The 10,861-nt window shown below is 54.0% G+C and overlaps 3 protein-coding genes across 3 annotated transcripts in view; 1 reads left to right on the forward strand and 2 right to left on the reverse strand.

Moving 5' to 3' along the window:
• Nucleotides 1-4,562: 4,562 nt before the first annotated feature.
• Nucleotides 4,563-6,076, reverse strand: WDR83OS (WD repeat domain 83 opposite strand). The gene is made up of 4 exons (XM_006768194.2): nucleotides 5,839-6,076; nucleotides 5,619-5,724; nucleotides 5,048-5,145; nucleotides 4,563-4,952 (listed from the first exon to the last, which is right to left on the reverse strand). Exons 1-4 carry the CDS (start codon nucleotides 5,886-5,888, stop codon nucleotides 4,886-4,888), a joined length of 321 nt encoding a protein of 106 aa, XP_006768257.1. The 5' UTR covers nucleotides 5,889-6,076; the 3' UTR covers nucleotides 4,563-4,885.
• A 64-nt stretch (nucleotides 6,077-6,140) lies between these two features.
• On the forward strand, nucleotides 6,141-10,199 carry WDR83 (WD repeat domain 83). The gene is made up of 9 exons (XM_006768193.2): nucleotides 6,141-6,318; nucleotides 6,402-6,522; nucleotides 6,604-6,709; nucleotides 6,965-7,013; nucleotides 7,108-7,234; nucleotides 8,353-8,420; nucleotides 8,502-8,610; nucleotides 8,700-8,814; nucleotides 9,913-10,199. The coding sequence occupies exons 1-9, from the start codon at nucleotides 6,216-6,218 to the stop codon at nucleotides 10,060-10,062; spliced, it is 948 nt and encodes a 315-aa protein (XP_006768256.1). The 5' UTR covers nucleotides 6,141-6,215; the 3' UTR covers nucleotides 10,063-10,199.
• DHPS (deoxyhypusine synthase) overlaps nucleotides 10,107-10,861 on the reverse strand; it is a 4,219-nt gene continuing 3,464 nt past the window's right edge. Inside the window, exons 8-9 of the mRNA XM_006768222.2 lie at nucleotides 10,385-10,510; nucleotides 10,107-10,301 (exon numbers count right to left, since the gene is read on the reverse strand). Of these exons, the coding sequence (XP_006768285.2) occupies nucleotides 10,206-10,301; nucleotides 10,385-10,510 (222 nt within the window). The 3' untranslated portion in view covers nucleotides 10,107-10,205. The remainder of the gene's footprint in view (nucleotides 10,302-10,384; nucleotides 10,511-10,861) is intronic.

Genomic DNA, 10,861 nt, shown 5'->3' on the forward strand with positions numbered 1-10,861 from the left:
ACACTACAGCCAGTTCCCGGCCCCGCAGAGGCCCAGCAAAGCCCCGCCCCCATTTGCGGCCTAGCCAATGGGAGCTTGTGGAGGCGGGGCTAGGGCGCAACTCGGCCTGTTATTGGATTGAGGCCGTAGTTCCGGATACTCCTGGAGGCCTGGCCCTTCCCACCCTCGGTTTCGCCGAAGAGCCTTGAACGTTTCGCCGCCTTCGTGTGGACTGGGAGACCCCTTTGTCCCCGGGAGCTCGGAGGTCTCAGATTTTCCTACCCGAGCCGGGTTGCCTAGGAGGTGGCAAGTGTGCCCGGGGTTCTCCGGCGTTCCATTAGCCTCAGGGCTAGGAGCAGGGAGGGTTTCATGGGCGTCCTGTTCTGTCCAATGGGGACTGAGCGCGGGGAATGGGAGGCATGCAGCCTCCGTGAGAGAAGTTAGTACACGCAGATCTAGGAAAAAGCCCCAAGGCTGAAAATCTATCTCCATGAGCAGAGGGCAGGGGAAACCAAAGAACGAGTCTTCCCTCCCACTAGTCTAAAAATTAATGGCGCTTGTTAAGGGAAACTTACCTAAGTGACCTCTTGCGTGACTACTGGAGGAAATGGGTCCCTGTGCCGCTTGACAGGTGCCGAAGAATTATATAGGGGAAGGCGAGAGGGGCGGACAGTCATTGGTACTAGTACACGAATGCCACCAGGTACGGAAATTATTTCACGTGCTTGAACGGGCCAGGACAATAACCTGTGCCCGGAACCAGCGCAGAGCAGGGGGCAAGGGAGGTACTGGTTTATGTCAGAGTGAACATCAAATACAGTCAGACAGTGTCTCAAGGAGGTTTGCAGTACGCAATCCCCCCCTTCTGGCCAAGGCCCACCTCTCGGGTCCAGCAGTGGCAACTTCACGGAAGTCTCTCCTCCACACTCTACCCCTCATGACCAGCTCTTACAATCTCACGTGACCCCCTGTTCCCCAAGGTGCCCTGAGTGGTCAGCAAGGGGCTTCAGTAGCAGGGAAGTAGCTCTCTTAGTTGCCAATTGACCTCATTGGAGACATAGTCCGCAGCAACAGTACCGACACAAGAAAAGAGACCAGTTAAAAGAAGCAGTACATGCCGAAACGGTTTGGCTCAGTGGATAGAGCGTCGGCCTGCGGACTGAAGGGTCCCAGGTTCGATTCCGGTCAAGGGCATGTACCTGGGTTGTGGGCACATCCCCGTTAGGAGATGTGCAGGAGGCAGCTCATCGATATTTCTCTCTCATCGATGTTTCTAACTATCTCCCTTCCGTTCTGTAAAAAATCAATAAAATATATTTTTTTTAAAAAAGAAGCAGTACAAGTATTAATAACTTTTTCCATCTTGCTTCCCCTCTGCCAGGACCTAAACCGGTGGGTTAGTAAGTCACCTAGTTTGGGCTGGGTCATTTAAGGCATTTACATGAGTTTTCATATGTACTAACAAAGAAGAAATATTAGCAGATTCACCTGGTATAAGAACACAACATTCAGTTTGGATAATGGCACAGGTCTCCCACCCCCACCCCCCACCCCCACCACACACATACACAGGCCTGTAACGGATTGCTACAGGAACAGCAGGAAATCTAAGGTCAGAAAGACAAATATTTAGCCCTGGCTGGTTTGGCTCAGTGGATAGAGCATCGGCCTGCAGACTGAAGGGTCCCGGGTTTGATTCCAGTCAAGGGCACTTATCTCAGTTGCAGGCTCCTCCCCAGCCTGGGCCCTGGTCAGGATCATGCAGGGGGCAACCAATCGATGTGTTTCTCTCACATCCACATCAATATTTCTCTCTGTCTTTCCCTCTCTCTCAAAAAAATTAAAAAAAGCAATGGAAAAATATCCTCAGGTGAAAATTTAGAAAAAAAAGAAAAATATTTATTTATTTTAATGTATTTCTTTATTGATTTCAGAGGAAGGAAGAGGGAGAGAGAGATAGAAACATCAATGATGAGAATCATTGATTGACTGCCTCCTGCATGCCCCCTACTGGGGACCGAGCCCACAACCCAGGTATGTGCCCTTGGCTGGAATCAAACCTGGGACCCTTCAGTCCGAAGGCTGACACTCTATCCACTGAGCCAAACTGGCTAGGGCAAAGACAAATATTTAGTAGGGACTTGAATTGGAAGATCTATGAGAATTATACTTGCAGTCTGATCTTTAGATGTTAGTGTAGCCGCAGTGTGTGGAACCTGGCCAGGCTGTGTAAACCATACTTATTGGTCAGGAAGAAACAGTGCTCTTCCCGACCAACAAGTAAAGCGGTGAATAGGGCGAGGACTATATTAGATCAGGACCCCTACTTTCTCCCCTCTTTCAGTGGTGCATGTACCCATCTGAGTATAGCCTGTCTCTATGGCTCCTGACTGGATTAGGATAACAGGGTCCTACGGGAGACTGAGCAGTTCCTCTCCCCCAGGTGCATGAAGTAACCAACCCATCACAGGGCAGTACCTCATTGCAGATTCCAGAGAATGTTCCAGGGACGATAAGGCCTGGTGCCTTCAATACCATGGCCCACTGGTCCATGGCAAGCATCAAGACTATTACTGTGTCCTTTGTTTCTCACACCTTAACCATATTGGGTGCCTCGTCTGAGCTCCCAGCCTGGCATACAGAGCAATAGACCCCACTGTTGGTCATTTAAGAGTATTTACACTTGGGAAAACACCTTTGTATACTGGCCAAAGTTGGTTTTCTAATTAGTAAGTTAATCTGTTAAGGACCCCCCCTTTTTTTTAAGGACCCCATTTTTAAAAAAAAATATATTTTTATTGACTTCAGAAAGGTTAAGGACCCCATTTTTAAAAAATATATATTTTTATTGACTTCAGAGAAAAAGGGAGGAGAGACAGAAACATTAATGATGAGAGAGAATCATTGATCAGCTGTCTCCTGCACGCCCCACACTGGCGATCAAGGTCGAAACCCGGGTATGTGCCCTGACTGGGAATCGAACCAGCGACCTCTTGGTTCCTAGGCTGACCCTCAACCACTGAGCCACACCCGGCTGGGCCAGAGTATTCTGATGACGACTCATGATTGGCAAAATATTCAATGTCAAAGTAAAAGTAATTTTACAAAATTATTAATAAAAGAGCCCCTTACTTTAACTATTCAGGCCTTGGTTTTTCATGACATCTTTGGGGTTGGGAACAGGAAAATAAAATGCAAATTAAGTGCTCTTTTACAAGTTAGCAACACCATTTCTAGGTAGAAACTACTACAGCAAAACAACACATATATAGACACACATGAACATATGGCTTCTAAAAAAGAGGTGGGATCTGTTCAAAGGAGCTTCCCGGCCGCCCACCTGCCTTTATCTGCCAGTCCCTATGCTAACAGAGTTGTAGACATTCTAACATCTTTTTCTAGTTTGTTTTTCCTGTCTAACCCTGTCTTTTGCTTCTAGTGGGCATCTGTGACCAGCCTACAGTTGTAGCCATAGATTTCCTGCCTTGCCACAGTGCAGTTCCTTAAACAAGTAGGAGACCAGCCAGCATTTTCAGAGTCCCCTGCACTCATGCGGCAGTCCACTGTGTCTAACGTACAGCTCACCCCTCCCCACAGAGAGGTCAATGGCCAGGTCGACCCCCTTTACCAAAGCCCATTTCTTTGGTCTCCTGGCGGGCTTGCCAATTGTTAATACATGCACGCCCAGGGGAAAGCCCCAAGACTGAAAATCTACCTCCAAAAGCAGAGCGTGGGGAAAGACCTAAGAAAGCTGCCACTCCTCTCTAATAATAGTTTTCAAAGTGGCTGCAAGCTGAAATTGATCCCCATGCTGCTTGGCAGGTGCCAAAGAATTGTACAGGGTAAAAGGAGGAATAGTCATATATACTGACATGTGAATGCTATTAGGTAGGGGAAAATACTTCACATGCTTGACCATATCAGGACAACCTGTTCCAGGAACTGGCACATAGCCTGAGGCAAAAGGGGGGCGATCTGTGTCAGAATGAACATCAAGTACATCAGGTCCTACAGCAGTCAAGTCATGGAACAGTCTCTTCCCCTCTGGGGGAAGACAGTCTTTCATGTCTTTCCGATTCCCCATCAGTCCATCTAGTTCAATGACGTTATCTCACTCCTTTGATAAGAAAATCAAAGCCCTGCCCTAGCCGGTTTGGCTCAGTGGATGGAGCATCAGCCTGCGGACTGAGGGGGCCCAGTTTGATTCCAATCACGGACACATACCTTGGTTGCAGTCTTGCCCCCATCTCACATTGATGTTTCTCTCTCTCTGTCTCTCCTCCCTTCCACTCTCTCAAAAGATCAATGGAAAAATATCCTGGGGTGAGGATTAACAACAAACAACAACAAAAAGAAACCCAAAGCCCAGATTCCTCAGGTCAGCAGGGCCACCTGCTGAGTTGCCAGAGGTGAGGGTCACTGTCCTGTCTCCAGCAGCTGACTTAAGGCCTGAAGGCTGCGAATAAGCAAGTGAAGCAGGAGGCTCCAGACGGGCCTCAGCCCAGGCCTGAGGAAGTGGAGGAACTGGAGCCCTTCCAGGAGAGCACCCGCAGTGCACAGAAGGAGAGGTCTCAGAGAACAGCCAGAGTGCAAATCTTTATTACGAACTGGTTTCAACAAGAAAATGAGTGTTTATACCTAGAAACATGGACAGCTCTCCCCCAGCAGCTCCCAGGGTGGGGAAGGAGGGCAGGAGTCTATCTAGGGTTTTCCCCTCCCTACCCCAGTAGAAGTGGGACCCCAGGGAATGGTCCAAGTTCCTTCCATCCAGCTGGGGGCCCTGCGACTACCTCACCCAGGACAGCCAGCAGCTGAGGGCAGGGGAGGAGGCTGAGCCGCTAAGAACCAGCCCTGGAGGGAAGTGTATAGGGAGGTCCAGGATGTGACCCCTCTAGGCTGACATCAGTCACCAAGGGGGTGTCATGGGCTGAGGGTTCTGAAGATACGACATCACCACGGCAGAGATGGACAGCCTGGGTGAGACGGGAGAAAGGTGTCAGTCAAGATGGGAAGGCTTGGGCCCTCCCCCCCTTACTTAGAGTCCCTCCTTCTCCAGGCCCAGCCTCACATGAAGCTACTCATCATCTGCTTAGTGTCTTCAGAGCTCCGGGAGTTGGCGAAGCTGATGAAGGAGCAGTAGACAGCAACCCAAGCGCACCACTTGAGCTGGGGAAAGGCAGGTAGATGGGTGGGTTAGGTCAGTGGAAGACAAGGGGCATTCCCAGGCACCGGTTCCCACCCACTGGTTTCAGATGGGGCAGCGTAAACCTTGTCCCCCTGACCCCCCAGGACTCCCAGTCTCATCCACCCAGAGCCTCCTCCAGGTATGGAGTTGCTGGCCCTATCCCCTGGCCAGGGCCTCTGACCCCACCCTCAGACCTAAAAAGACTAGATTTCGACACAGCCCGTCATGCTCATGACACCGCTTTCTCCACCATCCCCTCCAAGTGGCTGTACAGTCTGGCCCCACCCTCACACCAGCCTCCCACACACCCACCCTGACCCGGATTCCTGACGCCCCGATGGCTTTGGCTTCCTCCGTCCAACGTCACCCCAGCCCGCCCCTCAGCGCCAGCCCCTTTTCATTCCGAACCCGCCCCTGGCCTGGGAGCCCAGCAGAGACACGCAGCCCTGCCCACCTTCAGCATGAGGCCGCACATGCTGAAGATCATGCCGAGCAGGTTCATGTAGTCCGGCGTCGGGTCGTCCAAGGCCGGGTTACACTCGCTCGGCGGAGGCTTGTACCTGCGGGGGGATAGAGGGTCAGGGGCACTCACGTCCCGCCCCCGGATGGACACGTGCTTCCCTGGGCCCCGACCCACAGTCCGAGCCTCGTTCCCACGACGCCGGGGTCCCTACCTCAGCACTTTGTTCGGCCTCCGCGGGTCCGACATGTTGTTCGTGGACATAGCGAGTCGGGGACGTCCCTCTTCCGCCGCCGGAGTGGCCCCTTCCGGCGTGGAAACGGACGGTGCTTTTTACAGTCACACCCGCAGTCCTCGCGCTTCCGTACCTAGCGGCGGGACCCAGGTAGTGGAGGGAGAAACCTGGAACCTAGAGGCAGCCAGCAGCCATTGTATTTTCCAACATTACCTCCAAAGAGCCGAAACTGTGAGCCCGGAAGTGGGGAACCGGAAGTAGAGCGCAGGGACAATAATAAGGTTGCACCCAGCGAGAGACGCTCGGAAACTTCGGTACAGACAGATGGAAGGCGGCGAGGAAGGCATCCCGGAGCCATGTCTTTCCCTGAGCCCAAGCCGCGTGGCCCGGTGCTGCCGCAGAAACGGTTGAAGACGCTGGACTGCGGGCAGGGAGCGGTGCGAGCCGTGCGATTTAATGGTGAGCGCCCTCGTCTTCATTCCGGGTCGGCCGGTGGCCTCTCGAGGTCGGCAGCCCGGTAACCCCCGCCTGGTCTTCCCAAGTGGACGGCAATTACTGCCTGACGTGCGGCAGCGACAAGACCCTGAAGTTGTGGAACCCGCTGCGGGGGACGCTGCTGCGGACATACAGCGGCCACGGCTACGAGGTGCTGGACGCGGCCGGGTGAGCCGGGGCCAGGCCGGGAAAGGGGCGCCGAGGCGGGGATCCCAGGTCGATGCTGACCTTCCCTCCCCTGCCCCCTAGTTCCTTTGACAACAGCAATCTCTGCTCCGGCGGCGGGGACAAGGCGGTGGTGCTGTGGGATGTGGCCTCCGGGCAGGTCGTGCGTAAATTCCGGGGTCACGCAGGGGTGAGTACGAGCAGAAAGAAGCCTCATTAGAGCGTGGGTAGCGGAGGGGACCCGCATTAGTGTGCAGGGGTGACAGGTACCCTCCCACACACATATTACAGCGCATTCACAGGCCCCTTGCTTGCAGCACCCTCAAACCCTTTCACCTCCCCTACCCCTAGCTTTTGTCCTCACTTTAATCTGCACTGGGAACGCGGTCTTTATCCCAATCCTTCAAAGACCGGCCACCTCTGAGTGGTAGTTCCTGTTTCTCAGAAGGTGAATACGGTGCAGTTTAATGAAGAGGCCACGGTCATCCTGTCAGGTGAGTCCTGTCAGGTGAGTGCTGGCCTAGGCAGGGGCGCCCAGGGGAGCCCCTGCCCCCAAAACCTGACCTCACCTTCCTGCTGGCCTCACAGGCTCTATCGATTCCACCATCCGCTGCTGGGACTGCCGCTCTCGGAGGCCGGACCCAGTGCAGAAGCTGGACGAAGCCAAGGATGGTGTGTCCAGTGTGAAGGTGTCAGACCATGAGGTCCTGGCAGGGTGAGTGGATCTATTCTAGACCATTGCCCCTTCCCGGGTTCCCCTGCCTGCCACAGCTGCCTCTGTGCTTAAAGTCTACCCGCCTCACTGCCTCCCAAGACCCCGCACAGTCTGGTCCTTGCTGACCTCTCAGCTTCCATGATTTCCAGCCTCGTTTCAGGGAGATATGCCAAGCGTGCTTTGCAGCTGCTCTTCCTCCACCTGGACTGCCTTTCTACTATCTACTGCAAGTGTTTTTGAGCACCTCCCACGGGCCACGTTTTTAGGCAATGAGCATGTAGCAGTGAATAAGACAGGGGAATAAGGGAAGAAATTCCTGCCCACAGACTTGATATTTAAAAAAGAAAAAATTCCCATGCAGAGCTGCTCACGTGTTGCCACGGCCCAAGAGAGTGCCATTCCCACCATGGGGGGAGTTTGGACTGTCCAGCCTGGTGACTGGCCATTCCCATGTATCTTCCCATCTCGTCCTTCAAGTCCCGGTTCAGATGTCACCTTGGGAAGGACTTCCTGTATTACCCTCAGTCAGTGAGGCTCCAGAAATGTCTCCTGGCTCGGTCGAAGCTGTGTCCCAAGCCATCCCTTCCTGCTATAGAATCTGGCCCGAGAGGATGCTCGGTGCCTATCAGAAACGTATTGAGTTGTTCCTAATGGTCCCTGGGTCTGGGTCTCAAAGACAGTGCCTCAGAATTCCCCTCATGAATTCACTTCAGTGCATGTTTCCTTTTTTTCCTTTTTGTTAATCCTCACCCAAGGACATTTTCCCCATTGATTTTTAGAGAGGGTGGGAAGGAGGAGAGGACAGAGAAAAACATTGATGTGAGAGAGATCGATTGGGTGCCTTCTGAACTGACCCCTACCAGGGCTGGGGAACTACAACTGAGGTACATGCCCTTGATCCAGAATTGAATCCTCGACCCTGTAGTCCACAGATCAACACTGAGAAAACTGGCTAGGCTGAGAAGGGAGTATGACAGGGAGGGGCGCATAGAAAGGATGGGCTCGGCCTTGTCCTGAGGGCCCTGGCCAGGCGCAAGTGTAGAGGGACACAGGTTACCTAGAGCCATGGAGCCACTGGCCCCAGTGGAAACTTTAATCGGATCCACTCTCTCTTGCAGCTCCGTGGACGGCCGGGTCAGGCGCTATGACCTGAGGATGGGACAACTCTTCTCAGACTACGTGGGCAGTGAGTGTGGCCAGGCCGTGGGGCAGGCAGGGGAGGCAGAGGCAGCAAAAGGAGCCCCAGCCCACCTGCCTATCCCCCCAGGCCCCATCACTTGCACCTGCTTCAGCCGGGATGGCCAGTGCACTCTGGTGTCCAGCCTGGACTCCACGTTGAGGCTTCTAGACAAGGACACAGGGGAGCTGCTAGGGGAGTGAGTCCTTGGGGTTGTGGGGCCCCTTCCCCTCCCCCTACCTCTGCCCCTGGTAAGGCCCGAGCCCCACTGATCCCATCCACCCCCAGGTACAGAGGCCATAAGAACCAGGAGTACAAGCTGGACTGCTGCCTGAGTGAGCGTGACACGCACGTAGTCAGCTGCTCCGAGGATGGGAAGGTGTTCTTTTGGGACCTAGTGGAGGTGAGCCTCTCCACCCCAACACTGCACTGTCCCCACTTTGCCTTTACCTCGGTCATTCCCAGACCGGGAAAAGGGAGTGTTATTTTACAGTGGCTAGAAGGAGAGGGCAGGAAAGGCATTCCAGCAAAGGGAACAGTATGTGCTAAGGCTTCTAAGCGTGGCACGCGATGGTCAGGAAACAGCAGCACTTCAGGATGGCAGTGGCAGCAGCAGGAGCCACGTCAGGCAGGGCCACCAATGCCAGGCTGAGCCACTGGGACTGACCCTGAGGGTGGGGGAGCCAACGGTGACATCTAACCCTGGGGGAGATGAGGCTGTAGTTGTTCAGGAAACCTGAGCTACTTCTGAGCATACCTATGGTTTCTAGCCCCAAGCCCTGTGAGCCGTATCCGGATGTGTCCCAGCCTGGTGGTGGCATCAGGCTGAGACCAGACAGGCTGGACTTAGGGGATTCAGGGCTAGAGAGTCTCATGGAAGAAGATGTGGGTGCTGGGGCTTGGCCAGGGAAGTAAGTCCCTTAAGAGGATGGAGGGAACTGGGGGACCTTGGGAACTTGAGGGGGACTAAGAAAGAGCCAATATTCTGCCTAATTCTTGAGGATCTGATAGAGCAGAGGTCACACTGAAGGAAGGGGACATTTCAGGGAAAAGAGGAACCGGGGCCTCCTGGAGAAACCGTATGTGTGGAGATGCTGTGTCTGCGGGTTGATGAAGGAAGTGCAAGCACTGATGCTGCCAAGCAGACCTGTACGCCCCTATGACAGCAGGGGGAGGGCAGCTGAAAGCCGGACATAGCGGCTCAGAGCGGGGTGGTGGCCCCTGAGTATAGTCTAAAGCAGTGGTTGCCAACCTTTCGGATCTTACGAACCACTGCTGGTCTAAAGGCAGAACCAAGAGGATTTACACATAAAGGGATGTGAGGTGTGAAAAAGACTCCCCAGGTTTTGGCTTGAACACCTGGAAGGACGGAGCCATTGAGAGGCTCATTTTGGGGCAGCCTAGGTTTTCAGTGACTGGAAAGCCATTAGAAGCAGATGGCTGAAGGTCGGGATGGGAGGCTCACTGATAACTGCTCCCCCCCTCCCTCCTTGTTCCACAGGGTGTCCTGGCCCTGGCCCTGCAGGTGGGTCCTGGTGTGGTGCAGTCACTGGCCTACCACCCCACAGAGCCCTGCCTGCTGACTGCCATGGGGGGCAGCATCCACTGCTGGCGGGAAGAGGCCTACGAGACTGAGGGTGACACAGGTTGAGGCCAGGGGACCCACCACCACTAAGGACACAGATGCAGACTCTGGACCACTGAGACCATTTATTCCAGATGTGCTACTGACCAAGGAGGGGGGGGAGGGGCCGAGTCTGAAAAAATAAATAAATAGGGGGCGGGCCACCGTTGTCAGTCTTTGTTCTTCTCAGGCATGAAGGCATCTACCTTCTGGGCAAAGGTTTCAGCCACAAGCAAGGGGAAGACCAGGGAGGCATCAGCGTAGACCTGTGGAGGGAACCCAGGTAACCACAGGACCCCGAGCTATAGCTTGGGAGACCCTACACCCCAGCGGGCTGGCCGGCCCTCACCTTGACAGGCTCTGCATCCATCTTGATCTTGCCCCAAGAGACAGCTTCGTCCGGCCGGGCACCCGAGTCAGAGCCATCAAACTCCTGGGCCGTGTTGATGTAGACGGCATAGTCAGCCCCGTTCCGCTGCGGGCGAGGAGACAGACACACACACATGGAGGCAGGGCACTGCAGCCAGAGAAGCTGAGCCTGTGTCCTAGATAAAGGAGGACCCCTGGTGGCCACTCTGCCAGGGACTGGTCCTACATCAATGCTGGGCAGTTAGGGGTTGGAGAGTTACTGGGCAAATGATAGGTAGTATTGCCCCAGACCAACCTCCTAGAGAGCAATAACCCTCTCACATCTGCCGCCAACTCTATCTTTATTTATTTTTTAATATATTTGATTTTTTCTCAGAGAGGAAGGGAGAGGGATAGATAGTTAGAAACATCAATGAGAGAGAAACATCGATCAACTGCCTCCTGCACACCCCCTACT

This window comes from Myotis davidii, unplaced genomic scaffold (assembly GCF_000327345.1).
Source record: "Myotis davidii unplaced genomic scaffold, ASM32734v1 scaffold543, whole genome shotgun sequence".
Taxonomy (NCBI): Eukaryota; Metazoa; Chordata; class Mammalia; order Chiroptera; family Vespertilionidae; genus Myotis; species Myotis davidii.